We start from the raw sequence: 23,313 nt of genomic DNA, 5'->3' as shown, positions 1-23,313 counted from the left end.
TGGACCCTCTTAGCCATGAGGACACACTGCTGGCTCATGGTCAGCCTGCTGTCCACCAGGAACCCCAGATCCCTCTCCCCTACGCTGCTTTCCAACTGGTCAGTCCCCAACCTCTAGTGCTATCTGGGGTCGTTCTTCCCCAGATGCAAGACCCTACACTTGCCCTTATAAAACCTCATTAAACTTCTCCCTGTCCAGCTCTCCAGTTTGTCTAAGTCTTCCTGAATGGCAGTACAGCTGTCTGGGGTGTCAGCCACCCCACCCCCTTTTCTGTTCTCAGCAAACTTGCTGACTGGACACTCTATTCCCTCATCCAGCTCATCAATAAATATAGTGAATAGTACGGGTCTGACCAATCAGAGACAAGCAAAGAATTCATCGAACAGATAAGGAGGAGGGGGGTACTGGAACTTGTCAAAGCAGTAATTTTATTTCCACAGAGCACATAGTCTTTGAGTGTGTATTTTACTTCAAACACGGTGTTAGACTCAAACTTGCGTCCCAATTGATGTTTCTTCTTTATCAGTGAGGCAGAGCTGTTCAAGCCAGGCATTGTTTATGGGAGGTCACTGCTATGGCACTTCAAGCCATCCTGTTAGCAAGTCTTCCTTAACCCTTTACAAGCATCTTAATGCAATATTTCAGCAATGTTGAGACATAAGTCCACTGGTACAGGCATTCGTTGAGGGACACGGTACGTCACACTACCCCGTGGCTCAACATTGCCATCTTACAGATGGTACTCCTTGATGGATAGAGGATAGAGATAAAGTAAGGAGGAAGGAAAAGTGTGTGCACAATAGCTCAAGAGCTACAAGCAAAACATTCAAACAAGTAACAATTTTCAAATTGCATTTGCAATAGTCAATAAGAACTCAACATTAGATAGAGATTAATAAACAATTTGAATTTGTCCAATTGCAAAAATCCAAATCACATCATATTGCTGTCCCTTGTAGTTCAGGGGCTGGAGGAAAACAAAACAATGATACTTTACATGAACATTTACAAGATGAATATTTGTGAGGATCACAAGAACATATGAAGCAAAAGTTAAGAATGCATCATAAATTGGTACCATCAAATGAATACATTCCCTTGCTGCTCTCCAGGTTTCTTGCTCTTGTAAGGCCTTTTGCAAAGCCCATACAAATTTTCCCCACGACTTAAGGTTTTTCCCTGTACCTGAAGACAACATCTCCTCGGCCAGAGCTTTAGTGCACTTATCCCACACTGCAGGGTGGAGAATATCCACTGGCTGCTCAGTAACCCCAATATGTAAAAGCCTCGCAACTGTGAGAGTAAAATCTTTAGGCTTACAACCAACACCCCATTGCTTATGTAATTGTAATACAACCTTCACAAGGGCTTCCATGCTCCTTGTTGGTCCGGGAGCGTCCTCCCCACCGGGCTGGTCCTGCCTCTCCGGCCGCCGTCCCCTGAATGCAGGCGAGTCTCCTGGGTTTCGGCACCAATTGTTGCCTTTCGAGGTGTGACAACCTGGTTCAGGAATGGCACGGCGACCACCCCCAGGCCGCTTGGGCCATCAGCACACAGACACCAATGTGGTGGACGACAAATGGCGTTTATTAGTGAGTGGCACAGCGTGATATAGCCTAGATTTACGATGTCACTTCTGCCTGCTTGCATCATCAGATAACCACTATTGATTACCTGAGGAGGAGGTCCTACTTTTCCATACAGCCCAACATCTTCTGACCACCAGGCCTTATCTACCTCCAGGTGCATCAGGAGCAACGTGGCCAGCAGTTCAAAGGAGGTGATCCTCCCCCCCTACTCTGCCCTGGTCAGGCCCCACCTGGAGTATTGTGTCCAGTTATGGGCTCCCTGGGATAAAAAAGGCAGGGATGTCCTGGAGAGAGTCCAGAGGAGGCTACAAAGATGAGTAAGGGCCTGGAGCATCTTCCCTATGAGGAAAGGCTGGGTGAGCTGGGGCTGTTCAGCCTGGACAAAAGAAGACTAAGGGGGGATCTTATTAATGTTTAGAGATATCTTAAGTATGGGATGCAGGGGGAAATGGCCAGCCCCTTTTCAGTGTCTGTGAATGGGGCAATGGCTGCAAGATGGAGCTCAGGGAGTTCCGCACCAACATGTGGAAGAACTTCTTCCTGGCGAGGGCGACAGAGCCCTGGGAAAGGCTGCCCCAGCGGGGTGTGGAGTCTCCTTCTTTGGAGATATTCCAGACCTGTCTGGATGCTGACCTTTGCAATATGAGCTGGGGAGCTGCTTTGGCAGGGGGGTTGGACCAGATGATCTCTCGTGGTCCCTTCCAACCCCTACAATTCTATGATAGGCTAGGCAGGAAGAGTGGGGGAGTTTCCCTCTATGTTACAAAGTGGATAGACTGTGAGGAGCTCCCTCTGAGAAGTGGTCGGGAACATGTTGAGAGTCTGTGGGTCAGAATTAGGAATAGGACTATTAAAGAACAGCTGGTGATAGGGGTCTATTACAGGCCAGCTGATCAAAGAGAGACTACTCATGAGGCTTTCCTCCTTCAGCTGCAGGAGGCATTGCAGTTGCAGGCACTCATCCTGATGGGGGACTTGAACCATCTGAATATCTGCTGGGAATACCACACAGCGAGCTGCAAGAGACCCAGGAGACTCCTGGAGTCTGTAGAACTTGAGGTGATTGCTGAGCTGCTCTCTATCATCTTTGACAGGTCTTGGAGAACAGGAGAGACACCTGAAGACTGGAGGATAGCCAATGTCAGTTTGGTCTTCAAGGAGGGCAAGAAAGAGGATCCAAGTAAGTACAGGCCAGTCAGTCTCATCTCTGTCCCTGGAAAGGTGATGAAACAGCTAGTTCTGGATGTCAACTCCAGGCAACCGGAACACATTCTATGGCCATGTCTGAAAATCACCACTTAGCAGTGGATCTGCACACCAGCACTTGTGGTTGATCTCTAGATTTCCCTTCCCCTTGGACAATTCAGACACCTCCCAACCATCCAGCTGCTGCTCTGAGTTTCAGGGAGTTAAACCCTTGCCTTTCTGGCAGCTGTCTGACTCATTCTGTCTTTAGGCAGCTCTTGAGTTGCAGTGATTTCACAGTTATTAGTTTCCACATGGCATCCTTGAGCTCCTGGTTCCTCATGCTGTAGATGAGCGGGTTCACAGCTGGTGGAACCACCATGTAAAGAAATACCTCTACCAGGTTAAGAGGTCTGTGGAGACTGGAGTGGGGCCAACGGCTCCAAGTTGGAGCAAAGGATGTTCTACACCAAAATGCAGAAGAAATTTTCAAAGTAAAGGTGACAGAGCCTTGGGACAGTCAGAGAGGGTTGTAGATTCTCCTTCTCCGGGGTTATTCAAGACCCACCTGGATGCCGACCTGTCCGACCAGTCCAAGGACCCTGCTTTTGAAGGGGGGCTTGGACTTGATGATCTCTGGATGTTCCTTCCAACTCCAAGAATTTTGTGAATCTGTGAATCTGTCAATAGGGAGAAGATTGAGAAGGGCTTCAGGTAGGCAAACATGTCAGTGCTGACAAAGAAGGAGTCCACTCACATGTAAGGAAGGCAGGTGGAAAAGGCTCCGTGCCATCCATACTCCAAGGGGATCCTCAGCACAGCCCTGAAGATCTGCACATAGGACACCACAATGAACACAAAACACCAAAAAGCCAAACAAGCTCTGGCCACAATTTCCCGGAGCGTGGCCCATCAGCAATAGAGCTTGAGGATCTGGGGGATTTCACAGAACTGGTCAGCAGCATTGCCATGGCAGAGGGGGAGTGAAATATTTTTGCTGTGACAATATATTTAATAAGAAATTAAAAATTATCTATTGCTTTTGGCTGTCAGAGAAAGAAGTGAGACTCTATAAGGAACTTTGCAGACAATAGGATCACTGATGTAGGGGGAGAAGGTCCTCCAAGCCCCACAGCAGAGATACCCTTGCAGGCCATGCAAAAGACCATGGTGAATGAGGCTGTTCCCCCTCAGCCCATGCTGGATGACGTGGAACAGCGATTCTATAAGCAGCCTGTAGATGTCACCGTGCTCGGGTAAGTGCTGACTCCTGAAGGAGGCTGTGACCTCATAGGAAGCCTGTGCTGGAGCAGGTTTGCTGGCAGGACTGTGGAGGACCCAGGCTGGAGCAGTCTGTTGCTGAAGGATGGCACCCCATTAAAGTGACCCACCCTGGAGCAGTTGGTGATGATCTGAAGCCATGTGGGAAGGACTCATGTGGGATCAGCAGCTCCCAGACAGAAAGTGGCTATTTGTGCCACCAGAACTGAGGCAAGAGGAATCCCAGCTCCTACGGGTTTGTGGCAGCCATATGTCACAGCTGCTTCTCTTTCCAGTCCCAGGGATGCAAAGATAAGGGGTCTGGAGTGACTCTCAGAGGGAGAAAGAGTCCCCCTCCTGTCACTACATGGGGGTCCTCTCTCATGGGGAGACAAGGAAAGTTGATTCTCCTGCCCAGCTCTGGTTTGATCAGGAGAAACGACTCTGCTGGACTGAAGGATTTCTCCCCAGCCAAGGGAGGGAAAGGCAGTAAAGACTTAATGTCTTTCCAAGTAGTTTCCTTGAAGCTCCAGGGACACCTCACAGGAGACTATGGGGGATGGAGTATGTGACGTATTTGCCTGCTCCTCTGCTATGAGCTGGGCTGGGCTCACTGAAGTCCAAGGTACACCACATCCACAGCCTTTCCCTCATCCACTGAGCAGGTTACCTTGTCATAGAAGGGGATCAGGTTATCAAGCATGCTCTGACTTTCCTAAACCCATGCTGACTGTGCCTGATCACACCAGTGCCCTGCCTATGTTGCATTATGTGTCTAAAGATGGTTCTTACCATCACCTTCCCCAGCACTGAGGTCAGGCTGACAGGCCTGTAGTTCCCTAGGTTCTCCTTCTGGCCCTTCTTCTAGATGGGTGTCACATGTGGCAACTTCCAGCCAGGTGGAATTACCCCTGTCAGCCAAGGGAAAGCGGCTTGTCAAGAACTTCCACTATCTCCCTCAGTACCCTCAGAATCAGATCAAAACAGCTGAGCAGGTCACTTACCAATTCCCCTGGGATTATGGGGGCTTCTTTCTGCTTCCTGTCCCCACCTTTCCACTCAGGGGTCTGGTTGTTAGGAGTCAACTGTTGTCACTTCTAAAGACTGAGGCAAAAATCAGTGTTAAGTTCCTCAGCTTTGGGTCACAGGGCTTTCCTGGACAATGGAATGGTCCAAAAATTGCCTGACATCTTTCTCCGGCTTTACCGGCCTCCACCTTCAAAAGTAAAGGTGGGAGATTCTCCCTGGTTCTCCTTTTGTCATGAACATATTTATAAAACTAGTACCAAAGGAGAGGGAGAGTCACCCACCTTTACTGCAGGCTGCAAACAAAAGTTAAGAGGGCTGAATAAGGTTCCTTGCCTAAAACCTTCCATGGAAGGCCACTAGCCAAGCCAGTATCCATGAAGCTCAGGGTTTTCGTAGCCAAGAGAACAGTCCTATCAGTGCCTGACATCATTTTGTTGTTCTACCTGTGTCCACCTTTGAAAATGGAAAATTGCCTGAAGTCATTTTGCGGCTCCACCAGCATCCACCTTCCAAACGGCTAAAACACCCATCAATAGCTCCCCAAAAAAAGGTGCAAGAGGGGAAAGATGTTACTGTTTTTAAACCTTCCTACATAGATTACCAGCAGCCTCAGTAACCTTTGGGGTCTGAGCTTTCCTAGCTAGAAAATGATCCTAAGAGTTCCTGATGCCATTTTCAGGCTCTACCAGCATCCACCTGTGAAATTGCTAAAGGCACAGTAGTAGGTCCCAAACAAAAGGTGTGAGGACAGAAAGAAGTTCCTGGCCTGACATCTCCCCTGGTAGCCAAATAACCACCTTGAAGCTCAGGGCATTTCCTAGGCACAGGAATGGTCCTAACATTGCATGACGTCATTTTCCGGCTACCAGCATTCACCTTGCAAAATGCTAAATGTCCAGCCATAGATCCTCAAAAAACTTTGAAGGGCTGAAACATCTTCCAGGTCTGAAACCTGCTGAGGTAGCCAACTGGCAGCCGCTGTAGCCTTGTGGATCAGGGCTTTCAATGCAAAGGGAAATGTCCTAACTCTGCCTGAAAACTGTTTCCGGCTCTACCAGCTTCCAACTTCAAAACTGCTAAAAGTCCAGTAACAGATCCCAAGCAAAAAGAGGGAGGGTGGAAAGATGTTCCTGGTCTGTAAACTCCCCAGGTAACGCACTAGCAGCACCAGTAATTTTGAGATCAGGGAGTTCCTTGTCAAGGCAACGGTGCTAATAGTGCCTGACATCATTTTTGGGGTCTACCACTGTCCATCTTCGAAAATGCTAAAAATCCAGCAATAGCTCCCAAACAGAAGGAGCAAGAGCTGAAAATGTTTCCTGGCATGAAAACTCCCCAGGCAGCTTTCAAGCAGCCCCAGCAACCTTGGGTCTCAGGGCTTTCCTAGTTAAAGGAATGGTCCAAGCAGTGTCTGACAACATTTTTGGGCTCTATCAGCCTCAATCTTCAAACCTGATAATCCTCCAGCAATGGCTCCCAACAAAAAGCCAAGCAAGCGGTGTGACAAGACATTCCTGGCCTGAAGCCTCCCCAGGAATACTGAAAGCCGCCTCAGTAACCTTGGGATCAGGCTGTTCCGAACAAAGAGAATGGTCCTAACATTGCCTGACATTATTTTGTGGCTCTACCAGCGTCCACCTTCGAACATGATAAATGTACAGCAGTAGCACCCAATATAATGTGCAAGGGCCTAATGACCTTCTTTGCCTGAAAACTGTCTAGGTAGCCCACTAGAAGCCCCAGTAACTTTTGGGCTCAGCGCTTTCATAGACACTGGAATGGTCCAAAAATTACCTGACATCTTTTTCTGGCTTTCCCAGCATCCATCTTCAAAAGTGCTGAACATCCAGCTATAGCTCCCAGACAAAAGGTCTGAGAAGTGAAAGATTTTAATGTTCTGAAACCTGCCCAGGTATCCCACTAGCAGCTCCAGTAATCTTGGGGCTCAAGGCTTTCCTTAGTTATGGAATGATCCTAACAATGCCTGATGTCACTTTTGGGCTCTACCAACATACACTTTCATACCGCTAAATGAACAGCAATAGATCCTTAACAAAAGCTTTGAGGGATAAAAGACATTCCTGGCCTAAAGCCACCCCAGGTACTTCACTAGGAGCACCAGTAAGCTTGGAGCTCAAGGCATTCCAAGCCACAAAAATACTCCTAACAGTGCCTGATGTCATTTTCAGCCACTACTTTCATCCACCTTCAAACATGCTGAATGTCCAGTCTAGAGTGCCAGGTTCTTTAACACCTATTACTGTCATTTTGTTAGAGGCACCATGAGTTGGAGAGCCATCTCCAAGCACAAATGGACCATTAAATAGATGGAGCTGCCCTTCAAACAGACCTTGACAAACTCTGGAATTTGATGATATTCACCCCCAGCATGCCCCTAAAATATCCCCACGTGCCCTCCAAGCACCTACAAATGCTCCTCCACCCCTTAAGCCCTACCCCAGACAACGCATAACCTTCCTAGAACACTTGGTGGCCCCTCATTGCCCCCAACTCCCCTTTTTCACCTCCAAATGTCCCCAAATACCCCAGAAACACCCTACACCCCCTTCCATGGTCCCTGCCAGCACCCATGGGTGCTCCCCTTCCACAGTCCCCCTAATAGCCCTAGCCACACCTGGTGGTGCCTCAGCCCCTCACCATATCCCCTTCAAACCCACCTTCCATCTAAAATCCCGCTCCTATACAGCCTGAGTGCCTCCTGCACACACCCAGCACCAATGGATTAAGGGAGTTCCCTCGCTGGCCTCCTGCATTTTGCAACACCTTTCCTCACATCATCTGTGCTCACAGGCAGGGACAGATTTCTCTGACAACAAACAGCAGTTAAACATGATGCAGTTTAATAACCATGAAATCTCTCTCCTAGATTGCTGCTACGGCCAAGCAGCGTGTGAAGGGGGTCAGCTTTCAGAGGAGATTCTCTCCCAGAACAGATTTAATCAGGTACATAGGAAGGGCACTTAGCAACACACTGATTTTCTGACAGAGCAGTTCATTAGACATCTGAAAGATGGGACAGTTTCCAGCTCTCTGAAGTTGAAAGAAGAAGTAAGAGAGGTGAGTGGCATCTGAATGACCAAAGAGCAAGCAGAGATGGAATCCAGTGAGGATGCATCCATCCATTCTCCTGAAAAGATGGTCTTAGGCATGGCCACATGAGGAAATACCTGAAAGATGACGGAGATGAAAGAGTCAGGCTGGTGGTAATGCAGGTACAGGGAAAGGTGAGTATTTCTTCTGCTTCCATGGGTATGAATCCTAGAAATTCCCATTCTGTCACGGTGGGAAAGCATTGCCATTCCAGACAAGTAGTTCAGTGATTCAGCAGATGATTTGTAATTTATTTTTATAGATGTAAGAAAATAACAAAAAGAAAGAATGAAAATTTGTGGCCATTTGCAGGCAGTCATGGTGCAAAGAGAGCACAGCTCATCATGATGCAGTGTCTGGGTCACAGAAGACAAGAGAATACAGTATCAGGAATGGTCTGAACAGGGACAATGTTACTACAGCTACAAGAAAAAAGGCCTAAATTAAAACACTACTAAACATAGACTGGTCATAACGTGAGTTCCATTACCACCGGGATGTAGAAGAAGATGAGCAGTTTGTTTGAGCTTAGATATATGCTGTCCTCAGTTTCCACATGGCATCCTTGAGCTCCTGGTTCCTCATGCTGTAGATGAGGGGGTTCAGTGCTGGTGGAACCACTGAGTAAAGAAATGACACTACCAGGTCCAGAACTAGGGAGGAGATGGAGGGGGGCTTCAGGTAGGCAAACACACCAGTGATGATAAACAGGGAGACCACGGCCAGGTGAGGGAGGCAGGTGGAAAAGGCTTTGTGGCGTCCCTGCTGCGAGGGGATCCTCAGCACAGCCCTGAAGATCTGCACATAGGACACCACAATGAACACAAAACACCCAATATCCAAAGAGAGGCTAACCACAACGACTCCAATTTCCCTGAGGTAGGCATCTGAGCAGGAGAGCTTGAGGATCTGGGGGATTTCACAGAAGAACTGGTCAACAGCATTGCCCTTGCAGAGGGGCAGGGAAAATGTACAGGCTGTGTGCAGCACAGCATGGAGAAACCCACTGCCCCAGGCAGCTGCTGCCATGTGGACACAAGCTCTGCTGCCCAGGAGGGTCCCGTAGTGCAGGGGGTGGCAGATGGCAACGTAGCGGTCATAGGCCATGACAGTGAGGAGACAAAATTCTGTGACAATCAAAAATAAAAAGAAAAAGAATTGAGCCACACATCCTGTGTAGGAAATGGCCCTGGTGTTCCACAAGGAATTGGCCAGGGATTTGGGAATGGTGGTGGAGATGCAGCCAAGGTCAGTAATAGAGAGATTGAGGAGGAAGAAGTACATGGGGGTGTGGAGGTGGTGGTCACAAGCTATGGTGATGATGATGAGGCCATTGCCCAGGAGAGCAGCCAGGTAGATGCCCAGGAAGAGGCAGAAGTGCAGGAGCTGCAGCTCCCGTGTGTCTGCAAAGGGCAGGAGGAGGAACTGGCTGATGGAGCTGCTGTTGGACATCTGTTGCTGTCAACTGTAGTGACCTGTCCAAGGAGGAATAGGAAATGACAAGTTAGGGAACTCTTCTGTGCAGGAAACATCTTCCAATTCACATTGTCTCTACCGAGGGCAGAGCAGAGCTTTGTAGCTTTGTTTTTCTCCTGACTGTACCTGAGGAGTGTTTCTTCTGTCAGAACTGCCTGACATTGCTGCTGCAGTGCCAGTGAATCCTTCCCCTGAGTGCAGAGTGGGGAGAGCTGCTCTGTCCATCAGCCCTGGTCTCAGCTGCCCTGTGCTTGATTCTCTGTGATAACAGCCTGGGGTTCCCTGTAGAACATCAGTGTTGACACTACGGGGGATATCAGAGAAGTACCAAATCCCCACTTCCATGGTATTTCTGGCATGGAAATGTCAGAACTTCTCCCTCCCTGGAAATGTCTCTGCTGCCTGGAGCTGTCCCTGAAGCTGCTTCTGTCTGTACATGTCACCTCCCGCTCTGTGCTCACAGATCTCATTCAACCTGTCCTGTGCTCAGCTCTGTTCTGGAGACCCCTCCTGGCATCAGGGCACTGCCCCAGGGAACCTCTGTGTGTGCAGGGCTCAGGAGATGCTCTGACAAGTCCTAATGACCAATGAGTTTGCACTGCCTTCTACAAAGTGATCAAGAAAATTTCAGCTCCCAATTCCCACCCAGTGCACAGGAGCAGAAAATTCAAAGCAAAGTCTCTTTACCTGGAGTGGAAAATGCATCCTTGTTGTTCTTGAAAAGTGTCTGGGAAGTTGCCAGGGATCCGCTGGAGCTGGGAGCAAACCTGTCCTGCACAGCTCACTTGGACAGCAGAAGGACCCTACACTGTCCTTCCATGGGTCACACTTTCCACCCAAAGCTTCTTTGTGCACCAAAGCGGATGGAAGCCCACCAGGCAGGCTGAGTGCTGACCCTGGTAGGAGCAGGGTCTCTACGCCAGCACACAGCCCTCGTGTCACAGGGTAAGCCCTGGGCACCCCTGGGTACACACGCTGCTTCACACCTCTGCAGCCATGCCCAGGAGAAGACAGCTGTCCTGCCCTGTCCCTCTCATGGGGCAGAAGGGCATCCCTTCCAGGCAACACATTTTGGTCCTAGAGAGAACCTGTCCTCCTGACAGACCCCACACACTGCCCCATGTCCCAGCTTTAGGAGATCCCTCCAGGAACAGAACCTGCATTGCCCTGCACCCACAGACATACCAGGCAGAGTGCTGTGGAGATTTCTCCTCCAGTGAGCTCTCAGCATCCATCAGCTCTCTCAGCCTCACAGGTCTCCCCTCGGTGCCTCCAGGCAGTGTCCCCAGCCCTGTGTGCTTGGCAGAGGAGCTGCTCCTGGGCAGAGCTGTCTCTCTTCAGCACTGCAATATTTCTGAGCTCCTACTCTCCATCCCAGGAGCCCAGCCCAGCTCCCACCAGAGGAGCAGGTGTAGCTGTCATGTACTCCATCCCCTCTGTCCTCCTTCGTTGTGTCTCTGGAGGTCCAAGTAACTAACTTGGAAATATACTGAAGTTCTTTGTAATGTTCCCTCCCTTGTCTGGGGAGCAATCCTTCTGTCTGTCAGAGTCCTTTCTCCTGGTCAAACCAGAGTTGGGCAGAAGAATCACCTTGCCTTGTCTCTCTATGAGACACGACCCACAGGAAGGGACAAGGAGGGGTCTCTTTCCCCCTGTGAATGGAAGGGAGTCAGTCGAGTAACTCCAGACCCTTCATCCTTGCTTTGCAGCCCTGGGGCTGGAAGGACTTACTGCTCTGACCTATGGCTGCCACAAACCCATTGGAGTTTCCATTCCACTTGCCCCAGTTCTGGTGGCACATATAGGCACCTTCTGTATGGGAGCTGCTGATCCCAGCTCCCTTAGGAATTACTGGTGGTGGAGGCAAGTTGTCATTAACTCTTCTCCATTAGAGTGAGCCTCATCAGATGGAAAGTGCATGTCACCCACATTTGCTGTACTCAAAACTGAAGACCAGGAATGACTCTTTAGGACCCCATGGGTGAGGCTTCTGCTCTCCCTGGGTATTTGAGAGGCAAATCAAGTATTTTCATTTTCCTTGTCATAAATCTCTCCTCACTCCTGTCTTTTACTTCGGAAAACACTTTTCCATACCCAGAGTCAGCAGATGTCCAACAGCAGCTCCATCAGCCAGTTCCTCCTCCTGCCCTTTGCAGACACACGGGAGCTGCAGCTCCTGCACTTCTGGCTCTTCCTGGGCAAGAGTTTCATGATCATTATTGTAGCCTATGACCATTGACTCCACATGCCCATGTACTTCTTCCTCTTCAACCTCTTGTTGAAGTGGGTGGACCCAGGTGCTCACCAAAGCTGCTCTATCACTCCCCTTCTTCAGCTGCATAGGGGAGAGGAGATGTAACAAAAGGTCAACATAAGGACAGGGAGAGATCATGCAGCGGTCACTCTCCTGAGTTACTCTCAATAAACCCATCTAATTCATTACCCAATCAAAGAGAGCAGAGGAATGGGAAAGAAAAATAAATTAAAACACCCCCCACCAATGGGCATTGGGGTCAGTTCATCACACATTGTCTCAGCCGCTCCTTCCCCCTCATGGGAGGACTCCTCACAGTCTCCCCTTGCTCCAGCATTGGGTTCCACCCACAGGAGACAGTCCTGCATGAACCCCTCCAATGTGAGTCCTTCCCACATGACTTCATATCATCACCAACTACTCCAGGGTGGGTCACTTGAATGGGCTGCCCTCCTTCAGTTACAGACTTCCCCAGCCTGGGTCCTCCACAGCCCTGCCAGCAAACCTGCTCCAGCAGAGGCTTCCTGTGAGGTCACAGCCTCCTTCAGGTGTCTCCACATGCTCTAGTGTGGGGATGTCTACAGGCTGCAGATAGAATCAGTGTTCCACATCATCCAGAATGGGCGGTGGGGGAACAACCTTACTGACCATGGCCTTCCCCAGGGGCTTCCAGGGAATCTCTTCTATACTAACATGGTTCACATTTATCCCATTCCTAACCCAGGATCTCATGGTCTTGTGCGATGCAGACATTCTGTAACAAAAAACTGTGCTCTCTTTGCATTATGTCTCCCTGGTAAGGTGCTCAGATTTCTCCAGGAGGATGCTGTGGAGACAGTGATGAAGGCTTAACTATGTAGACCACATCCACAGCCTTCCCCTCATCCACTGAGCAGGTCACCTTGTCATAGAACGAGATCAGGTTGGTCAAGCAAGATCTGCCTTTCCCAAACTTACGCTGACTGGGAATGATCACCTGAGTGTCCTGCGTGTGTTGTGTACTCAAGACGATTTGTTCCATTACCTGCCCCAGCACTGAGGCCAGGCTGACAGGCCTGTAGTTCCCTAGGTCCTCCTTACAGCCTTTCTTATAGATGGGTGTCACGTGCCAGCTTCCAGCCAGGTGGAACCACCTGGTCATCCTTGAAAGCTGGTAAATAAGGGAAAGATTCTTGGCAAGCACTTCTGCCAGCTCCCTCAGTACCCTCAGGTGTATCCCATCTGGAACCATTGACTTGTGCAGATCTAAGCAGCTGACCAGGTCACTTATGAATTCCCCTGGGATTATGGGAGCTTTGGTCTGCTTCCCATCCCCATCTTTCCAATCAGAGATCTGTGTATCAGGAGACAACTGGTTTTACTGCTGAAGACTGAGGCAAAGAAGGGATTAAGCACATCAGCCTTTTTTCTTCATCCTCCACCACAATGGTTCCCCCCCATTCAATAAAGGTGGGACATCCTCCCTGGCCCTCCTTCTGTTCTTAATATTTTCGTAGTTTAGTCCTGGCTGGAGGGCTGACGCCCACCCAAGTCAGTCTATTACTCCCCTTCTTAGTTGGACAGGGGAGAAAATATACATTAAGAGGCTCAGGAGTTTGAATAAGGACAGGGAAGAGCCCAAAAGCAGCATTTGTCAAATTTAGGACTGTTCCCTTTCTAAGGAACACCTTGAGCCTCAGGGATACTGGGGCTGCTACTGGGCTGCATAGGGAGGTTTCAGGCCTATGAACATCTTTCAGCCCTCAAACCTATTGCTATTCCTGGACATTTAGAAGTTTCAAAACTAGAAGCTGGTAGAGCAAAGAACTGATGTCTTGCACTGTTATGACCATTCCAGTGTCTATAAAAGCCCTGTGCTGAAAAGTTATAGGGGTGTCTCTTGGGCAGCTGAGGAGGTTTCTGGCCCTTGTGCTTTTTGATTGGGAGCTATAGCTGGACGTTTAGCATTTTTGAAGTTGGACACTGGTAAAGCCAGAAAAAGACATCAGGCAAGTTTTTGACCATTCCGTTGTCTATGAAAGCCCTGAGCCTGGAGGTTACTGGGGCTTCTAGTGGGCTATCTGGGGAGTTTACAGGCAAAGAAGACTGTTAGTCCCTAGCACGTTATGTTTGGGGTACTGCTGTACATTTAGCGTGTTCAAAGGCAGATGCTGTCAGAGACACAAAATTATGTCAGGCACTGTTAGGACCATTCTCTCTGCTAGGAACTCCCTGGTCCCAAGGTTACTAATACTGCTTTTACTCCTCCTGAGGAGGTTTCAGACAAAGAACATCTTTCTAATCATCACTCCTTTTTATTGGGAGCTACTGCTGGATAATTATCAGTCTTGATCACTGAGGATCATAGAGACCAAAAAAAGATGTCAGGCACTTTTTGGACCATTCCCTTAAATTGGAAATCCCCAAGCCTCAAGATTACTGGAGCTGCTTTAAAGCTGCTGGACAGGTTTAATGTCAGAAACGTTTTTCAGCCCTCTCTCCTTTTCTTTGAAGCTATTGCTGAAGGTTTAGAATTTTTGAAGATGGACAATGGTAGAGCCTGAAAATGACATCAGGCACTATTAGTACCATTGCCTTGGCAAGGAACACCCTGACCCCAAGGTTACTGGTGCTTCTAGTGCGTTACATTGGGAGATTTTAGTCCAGAACTTGCTTTCATCCCTCACACTTGTTGTTTTGGAGATATTTCTGGACGTTTAGCAGTTTTGAATGTGGACTCTGGTATAGCCAGAAAATGAAAACAGGCAATTTTAGGCCTATTCCCTTGGTAAGGAAAGCCGTGAACCCTAAAGTTACTGTGCTGCTAATGGGCTACCTGGGCATGTTGAAGGTCAGGAGCCTCTATAATCCCTTGGACTTTTTTTTTCTGTTTAGCACATTCTAAGGTGGACACTAGTAGAAGCAAAAATGACGTCAGGAAATGTTAGGACCATTCCCATGCCTAGGAAATGCCCTGACTTTCAAGGTTCCTGGTGGTTATTAGGCTACCAGGGGAGATTTCAGGTCAGGAACATCTTTTATACCCTGTTACCTTTTGCTTGGGATCTGTTACTGGACATTTAGCAGTTTTGAAGGTGGGCAATAGTAGAGCTGGCAAATGTTTTCAGGCATAGTTAGGACATTTCCCTTTGCATTGAAAGCTCTGGTCAGAAAGGTTACTGGAGCTGCTAGTTTGCTACCTTGGCAGTTTTCAGGCCTGGAAAATGTATTTTTGGGGGAGCTATTACTGGACTTTTAGCATTTTGTAAGGTGGATGGTGGTAGAGACTGAAAATGATGTCAGGCACTGTAAGGGCAGTTGCCTTGGGTTCAAAACCCTTGAACCCAAAGCTTAATGGGGCTGCTAGCAGTCTGCCTTTAGAGTTTTCAGACAGGGAACATCTTTTAACCCTCACAATTCCTGTTCTAAAGCTCTTGCTGGGCGTTTAGAAGTTTCAAAGGCTGACACTGGGAAATGAGAATATTGCACCCATTCCCTATGCTAGGAATGCCCAGAGCCTCAGGGTTGCTGTGGCTGCTTGTTTGCTACATGGGGAGGTTTCAGGCCAGGAACTTTATTTCCCTCTCACGCCATTTCTTTGGGAGCTAGTGATGGGTGTTTAGCATTTTTGAAGGTGAATGCTGGTAGAACCACAAAATTATGTCAGGCACTGATAAGACCACTGTCTTGGCTAGGAAAACCCTGAGCCTCAAGGTTACTGGGATGGCTAGCGGCCTTCCATGGTAAGTTTCTGGCCAGGAAACCTCTTCAGCCCTCTTGACTTTTCTTTACGACCTACAGTAAAGGTGGGAGATTCTCCCTGGCTCTCCTTTTGTTATTAATGTACTTATAAAACTAACACCAAGAGGAGGGCCAGGGAGAATCTCCCACCTTCATTGACTGCTGGGAGGGCGGGAGGTGGGGGCAACCATTCTGATGGAGGACAAAGAAAAGGCTGAGGTACAAATGCCTTTCTTTCCCTCAGTCTTTACTAGTAAGACCAGTTTCTCTGCTGATACCCAGACCCCTGAGAAGAAAGATGGGGACAGGAAGTAGACAGAAGCCCCCATGATCCGAGGGGAATTTGTTAGTGTCCTGCTCAGCCGCTTTGATCTGCACAAGTCGATGGGTCCAGATGGCATACACCTGAGGGCACTGAGGGAGCTGGCAGAAGTGCTCACCAAGCCACATTCCCTTATTTACAGGCTGTCGTGGCTGACTGAGGTGGTTCTGCCTGACTCAAAGGTGGCACATGTGACACTCATCTACAAGAAGGGCCAGAGGCAGTCCCAGGGAACTGTAGGCCTGTCAGCCTGTGCTGGGGAAGGTGATGGAACAAATCATCTTGAGTTCCGTCCTGTAACACAGGCAGGAACTCAATCAGGCCCACTCAGCATGGGTTTAGGAAAGGCAGATTGTGCTTGACCAACCTCATTTCCTTCTATGACAAGGTGACCTCCTTAGTGGATAAGGGGAAGGCTGTGGATGTGGTCTACATAGACTTCAGGGAAGCCTTCATCACTGTCTCCACAGCATCATCATGCAAAAATGTGTACACCTTCCCAGGAAGACATTTATGCAAAAAGAGCAGAGCTTTTCATTATGGAGTGTCTGGGTCACACAAGACCAGGAGATTCTGCATTAGCAACGGGATGAATGTGCTCCATGTTATAATAGAATAGACAAACTAGAAGAAAAAATAAAACAAACTAAAACCCTATTAGGTACAGACTGGTCCTAATGTGAGTTACATGGTCAGTAATACACAGAAGAAGATGAGCAGTTTATTTGTGCTTAGAAACATCCGGTCCTCAGTTTCCCTCAGCATCCTTGAGCTCCTGGTTCCTCATGCTGTAGATGAGGGGGTTCACTGCTGGTGGAAACACCGAGTACAGAAATGCCAATACCAGGTCAAGAAAAAGGGAAGACATGGAGGGGGGAATCAGGAAGGCAAACACACCAGTGCTTAGAAACGGCAACTCACGGTCAGGTGGGGGAGATTTGGAAAAGGCTTTGTGCCATCCCTGCTGTGAGGGGATCCTCAGCACAGCCCTGAAGATCTGCACATAGGACACCACAATGAACACAAACCCCCCAAAACCTAAACAGGCTCTGGTTCAATTTTCCTTGAGCTAGGCACCTGCTGGAGGACAGTAATGATATTAATAGAATCACAAAGTCATGGATTACCAGGTTGGAAGGAAACTCAAGGAACATTTGGTCCAACTGGCAAGTGCTCAGGCTCAAGAAAAGCACTGGGAGGGCTTTGGTAGGGGGTTAAGGAATTGGGGGGAACCCATAGGTGGTCGCAGAGGTGTGGAGGGGTCATAGGGGACGCTGAGGGGAGATATGGAGAGATTTAGGAGGGATAAAAAAAGGTTGGGAAGTATGGGGGTCTTGGGGGGCTGCCAGAGGTACTGGGGCAGGAGTTAAGGATGGGCTGGGGGGGAGATTAATGCATGGTGGGCACGCATGATTGCTGAAGGGAGGGCTTATGGAGGGGGCGTAGAGGGGCGCTTGGGTGAGATATGGGGGGGATTTGGAGGAGGAAAGGAATGTTTTAGGAGGGAAATATAGTACTGGGGTGTACAAAAGTTAGGCTACAAAATTTAAGGGGGAGGAAGGGAGGGGGTGCACCCATAGGTGCTGAGAGTGGGCATGGGGATGTTGTAGGGGGATGCTGAGGGGGGGATATGGGGGAATCTGAGGGGTGAAAGGGGAGGTTTAGGCCAGTAATATGGTGCTCTACGTTCCAGCTATACCAGCATCCACCTTTCAATCTCTTAAATGCCCAACAGTACATCCCAGGCAAAAGGTGGGAGGGATGAAAGATGTTCCTGGTCTGAAACCTCCCCAGGTAGCACACTGGCAGCCGCAGTAACTTTGGGCCTCAGGGCTTTCCTTGCCAAGGGTCGGTCCTAAAAACACCTGATACCATTTTTGGATTCTACCAGTGTCCAAATTGGAACATGACAAACATAGAGTAATAGCACACAAAGAAAAGGTGTGAGGGATGAAAGGTTTTCTGGGCCAGAAACCTTCCCAGAACCACACTAGGAGCATTGTTATGCTTGGAGCTCAGGGCATTCCCAGCCAAGGGAATGGTCCTTGCAATGCCTGGTATCATTTTCAGGTTCTACCATCATTGACATTTGAAGATGCTACACATCCAGCAATAGAGTCCCAGGTTCTTTGACACCTCTTGCTGTCATTTATTTTAATGCACCACAACTTTGAAGAGCCACCTGCAAGGAGATGTGTACTGCTAAGAAAATGGCACTTCACTTCAAACAGACCTTGACTAACTCTGGAAATTTGTTGAACAGGAATATTGAGAATGTTTTAAACCAGGAGAGATCTTCTCCTCCTGACCATATTTTGTCTGGACTGGAATGAATTCTCGTGCTGGCAGCCCCTAGAGTTCTGTGGTTTGGATTTGTAAGCAAAAAAGACTGAATTAACCTGTTTGTTCCTTGCTGAGCAGGGCTTGCACAGCATCAAGGGCTTTTGACTAATTTTGCTCCAGAAATGAGTCAACTGGGAGTGCACAAGTACCTGGAAGGGGACAGAACAGGCCCTGCTCACCATAACTGACCAATGGGATTGTCCATACTGTGTGACTACAGGAGTGAGCCCACCATTGTGTTGCACTTGTTGTCTACAAAGGTGGCCTGGTTCTGGCCAAGATAAAGTTAATTTTCTTTGTAGGGGCCAGTGGAGTGCTGAGGGAAGCCAACTTTGTGCTATATAGAAATAAGAAAGGAAGTCCACGTGAAACCACAGCTTTGGAGGTCAGAGAGTGGACATGAGGATAAAGAAATGTCATTCTGACATTCTGGTAGCGCTGTGGAGCAAGAAATCCCTTGGAGGAAGCCTGGCTGAGCTGGTGGCTTTGTGTTTGTGAGAACAGCTGGCGAGGAGGGAGAGACAGCAGTACAGGCAGGGACATGGTGGGGTGAGAATGAGGTGGGGAAATGCATTGGGTTCCTACAGCCTGCAGGGAAACAGGCACAGGTGTGGGGCAGTGTGGGATGGGCTGTGGTGAAGATGGCAAAGAGTGCTGGCCAGGTTGAAATGCCCTGATAGAAACAAGGTCTTTGCCCCCTTGGTTATGGCTGATGCCCCTGACCCAAAGGCTTCAGAGGAGCCACATTGTCCTCACAGGCATGGACCATCATTGTCTCCTTGCACCCACTGCAGGGGAGGCCACATGTGTCATAGCCCTGTCCTTCCCTTGGCATCACACACCTAAGGAGGGTGACACAGGTGAGGGCCAGAATCTCCCTTCCCAGGGACTGGGGGTCAGCACTTGGCATTTCTGCTTCATCAGACCAAGCCAGGGTGTCCTCAGCATCAGAGCTGCCTGCGCTGTGCCTGTGTTTGCCCTCATGGCCTCCAGTTGTCCGCTTAACCTCTTCAGAGGTTTCATCACTCTCCTCTTGGTAGCTGAGGTCTGTGGACTCATAAGAAAACGTATCGTGGGGCTCATAAGCATCCAGAAAGCCGTTACAAGCATGGCTTTTCACGTAATTTTAATGAAAGAACTCAACACTTCCACAACTACTTAGATTTTACTTGGATTTAAAGAGTTTAGCCATTTAAATAGTTTAGCAGTTAAACATGACACAGTTTAATAACGATGAAATCTCTCCCCTCTGCTGCCTGCTACGACCAAGCAGCGTGTGAAGGGGGTCAGCTTTCAGAGGACATTCTCTCCCAGAAGAGTTTTGATCAGATACATAGAAAGGTCACTTATCAACACACTGAACTTCTGACAGTTCATTGGACTTCTGAGACATGGGATGTTTTCCAACTCAAAGCAGACACCAGAGACCTGGGTGGCATCTGAATGACCAAGGAGCATGCAGAAATGGAAACCAGTGATCAAAGTGAAGTGCATATGTCCATCTAGTCTGCTGAAAGGATGTCCTTAGGCATGGCCATATCATCAGGAGAGGTGGAAACACCTGAATGATGAGGGAGATGAAAGACACAGCTGAGCGGTAATGCCGGTACAGGGGAAGGTGAGTGTTTCTTCTGCTGCCATGGGCACCAATCCTGGAAATTCCCCTTCTGTCACGGTGGGAAAGCATTCACATTGCAAATAAGTAGTCGACTGATTCTGCTGAAATAAATGTGCTTGTAATTTATTTCTAAATATAAGGAAAAAATAAAAAGAAGGGAAAAATGGCCTTTGCAGGCAGACATGATGCAAAGAGAGCACAGTGTCTGGGTCACACAAGACCGGGAGATACTTCGTTAGGAATGGGATGAACATGGATCATACTCTTATAGCTTAGACAGACTCGAGGGCAAAAAAAGAAACCAAATGCTTCTCCTCCCCCAGCTAGAAAACCTTTCTAAGAAGGGAGTGGTTGTGATGTGAATTACATGATCTGTGCCATGAGCAGTTTATTATACTTTATAAATATCCAGTCCTCAGTTTCCACATGGCATTCTTGAGCTCCTGGATCCTCATGCTGTAGATGAGGGGGTTCACTGCTGGTGGAAACACGCAGTAAAGAAATGCCACTACCAGGTCAAGAAATAATGAGGAGAAGGAGGGGGGCTTCAGGTTGGCAAACACAGCAGTGCAGACAAACAAGGACACCACGGCCAGGTGAGGAATGCAGGTGGAAAAAGCTTTGTGCTGTCCCTGCTGCGAGGGGATCCTCAGCACAGTCCTGAAGATCTGCACATAGGACACCACAATGAACACAAAACACCCAAAAAATAAGCAGATACCAACCAGAATGAGTCCAGTTTCCCTGAGGTAGGCATCTGAGCAGGAGAGCTTGAGGATCTGGGGGATTTCACAGAAGAACTGGTCAAGGGCATTGCCCCTGCAGAGGGGCAATGAAAATGTATTGGCTGTGTGCAGCAAAGAATAGAGAAACCCACTGCCCCAGGCAGCTGCTGCCATGTGGACACAAGCTCTGCTGCCCAGGAGGGTCCCGTAGTGCAGGGGGTGGCAGATGGCAACGTAGCGGTCATAGGCCATGACAGTGAGAAGACAGTACTCTGTTGTGATCAAAAATAAAAAGGAAAAGAGTTGAGCCACACATCCTGTGTAGGAAATGGCCCTGGTGTCCCACAAGGAATTGGCCATGGATTTGGGAACAGTGCTGGAGATGCAGCCAATGTCAGCAACAGAGAGGTTGAGGAGGAAGAAGTACATGGGGGTGTGGAGGTGGTGGTCACAGGCTATGGTGATGATGATGAGGCCATTGCCCAGGAGAGCAGCCAGGTAGATGCCCAGGAAGAGGCAGAAGTGCAGGAGCTGCAGCTCCCGTGTGTCTGCAAAGGGCAGGAGGAGGAACTGGCTGATGGAGCTGCTATTGGACATATGTTTTTGCTGGCATGTGGACCTGTCCAAATAGGAAAAGGCACAGTGAGAATTTAGGGAACAATTCTTCGAGGAAAAACTGTATTTTGGAAGAATTTTCCAGGTCCCTTTTGGGAGGTCTGCTTTGTGCTGTCTTGAGCGTGCCACTGCTGGGAGGAGGGTTGGCTGTGGGCTCTTCAGAACTCAGTCCTGCCTGGCAGCAGTCAGTAAATAGAAGGATGGTGTGGTCTCAGATTAAATCCCCTGTGGGTAGCAATGAGCTTTTCAGCACTGTCACTCCAATTTCATCCGATGGCAGAGCAGAGCTTTGGAGCTGTGATTTTCTCCTGCCTGTACCTGAGGAGTATTTCTTCTGTCAGAACTCCCTGACATTGCTGCTGCAGTGCCAGTGTAACCTCCCCCTGATTTCAGAGTATCGGGAGCTGCTCTGTCCATCAGCCCTGGTCTCAGCTGCCCCTTGCTGGATGCTCTAAGATCATCCCCTGGCGTTCCCTATAGAAGATACTGGACCCCACAGAGAGCTGAGGAATCTAGTCCTCAGTCCTACAGATGGGGGTCCTGAAGAGAGGCTCAGCTCCGTGCCAGCCCCACCAACTGAAATGCCCAGAACCCCAGCTAACGGGGGGACAAAGGCAGCAAGGACAGGATGAGAAAGAGGGAGAAATACTCCAGCCAAGCCAGGAAGGACTGGGATGGACAGACAGGCACCCAGGGATTTGTCCTCAACATTGCTTGGGCTGCCAAGGAGAAGACTCAGTCTGAAACCCTGGACTGGTGCAGCGTCTGTGCTGTGTGGCAGAAACTAGAGGGTCTCTGTTTGCAATGCTGGGGATGTCAGGGAGGTACCAACTGCCATGGCATTGCTGGGAACAGCTCCTTATCCCTCCCTGCCAATGTCTCTGCTGCCTGGAGCTGTCCCTGAAGCTGCTTATCTTTGCCCATGTCACCTCATGCTCCATGCACACAGACCTCATCCATCCTGCCCTGTGCTCAGCTCTGCTCTGCAGACCCCTCCTGGCATCAGGGCACTCCCCCAGGGAAGTTCTGTGTGTGAAGGGCTCAGGAGATGCTCTGACAAGTCCTAATGACCAATGAGTTTGTACTGCCCTCAAAGTTATCATGAAAAGCTCAGCTCTCACCACCCACTCTAAAAGAGCAGAAAATTCAAAGCAAAATCCCTTTCCCTGGAGTGGAAAATGCCCAGGAGAAGACAGCTGTCCTGCCCTGTCCCTCTGATGGAGCAGAAGGGCATCCCTTCCAGGCAGCACTTTCTGGTCCTGTAGAGAACCTGTCCTCCTGACACACCCCACACACTGCCCCATGTCCCAGCTTTAGGAGATCCCTCCAGGAACAGAACCTGCATTGCCCTGCACCCACAGACATACCAGGCAGAGTGCTGTGGAGATTTCTCCTCCAGTGAGCTCTCAGCATCCATCAGCTCTCTCAGCCTCACAGGTCTCCCCTCGGTGCCTCCAGGCAGTGTCCCCAGCCCGGTGTGTTTGGCAGAGGAGCTGCTCCTGGGCAGAGCTGTCTCTCTGCAGCACTGCAATATTTCTGAGCTCCCACTGTCCATCCCAGGAGCCCAGCCCAGCTCACAGCAGAGGAACAGGTGAAGACATCATACTCTCCATTCCCTCTGGACTCCTCCCTAGAGCTCCAGGGAACCTTCTTGGAAAGAAACTGAAGTTCTCATTGACGTTCCCTCCTTTGGCTGGGGAGAAATCCTTCTGTCCAGCAGAGTCCGTTCTCCTGATACAACCAGAGCTGGGCAGGACAATCACCTTTCCTTGTCTCCCCATGAGACAGGACCCCCAGGCAGGGACAGGCAGGGGTCTCTTACCCCCTGCAAAGTTTAAGGAGCATGGCTGCCTGGGACCTGCTGGTCCCAGTGCCCATGGGAATTACTGAGTATGAAGGCCAGGAGAGAGTTGCTCAGACACCAACCCCTGTTGTCAGCTGAAGGGCCAGAGGTGGTCCAAGAGACATGAGTGGGTTCAAGGTCCAATAGAGCAATGCTGAAAAAGAGCCGTGCTTGGGAGCAGCATTTTTGAGCCTGGTGGGGAATTCCTTTGGACAAATAACAA

The 23,313-nt window shown here is 49.3% G+C and overlaps 1 protein-coding gene across 1 annotated transcript; it reads right to left on the bottom strand.

Annotated features, from left to right (window-relative positions):
* Positions 1–8,702: 8,702 nt before the first annotated feature.
* Positions 8,703–9,626, bottom strand: LOC311202528 (olfactory receptor 14A16-like; the record flags this gene model as incomplete). The annotated part of the gene is made up of 1 exon (XM_084277109.1): positions 8,703–9,626. One exon carries the CDS (start codon positions 9,624–9,626, stop codon positions 8,703–8,705), a length of 924 nt encoding a protein of 307 aa, XP_084133235.1.
* Between the last annotated feature and the right edge of the window lie 13,687 nt (positions 9,627–23,313).

The sequence above is a fragment of the Gallinula chloropus genome, assembly GCF_964237585.1.
Source record: "Gallinula chloropus genome assembly, chromosome: 30".
Lineage (NCBI taxonomy): Eukaryota > Metazoa > Chordata > Aves > Gruiformes > Rallidae > Gallinula > Gallinula chloropus.
The sequence above is the reverse complement of the archived record's forward strand: the minus strand, read 5'-3'. Positions and strand labels throughout refer to the sequence as shown.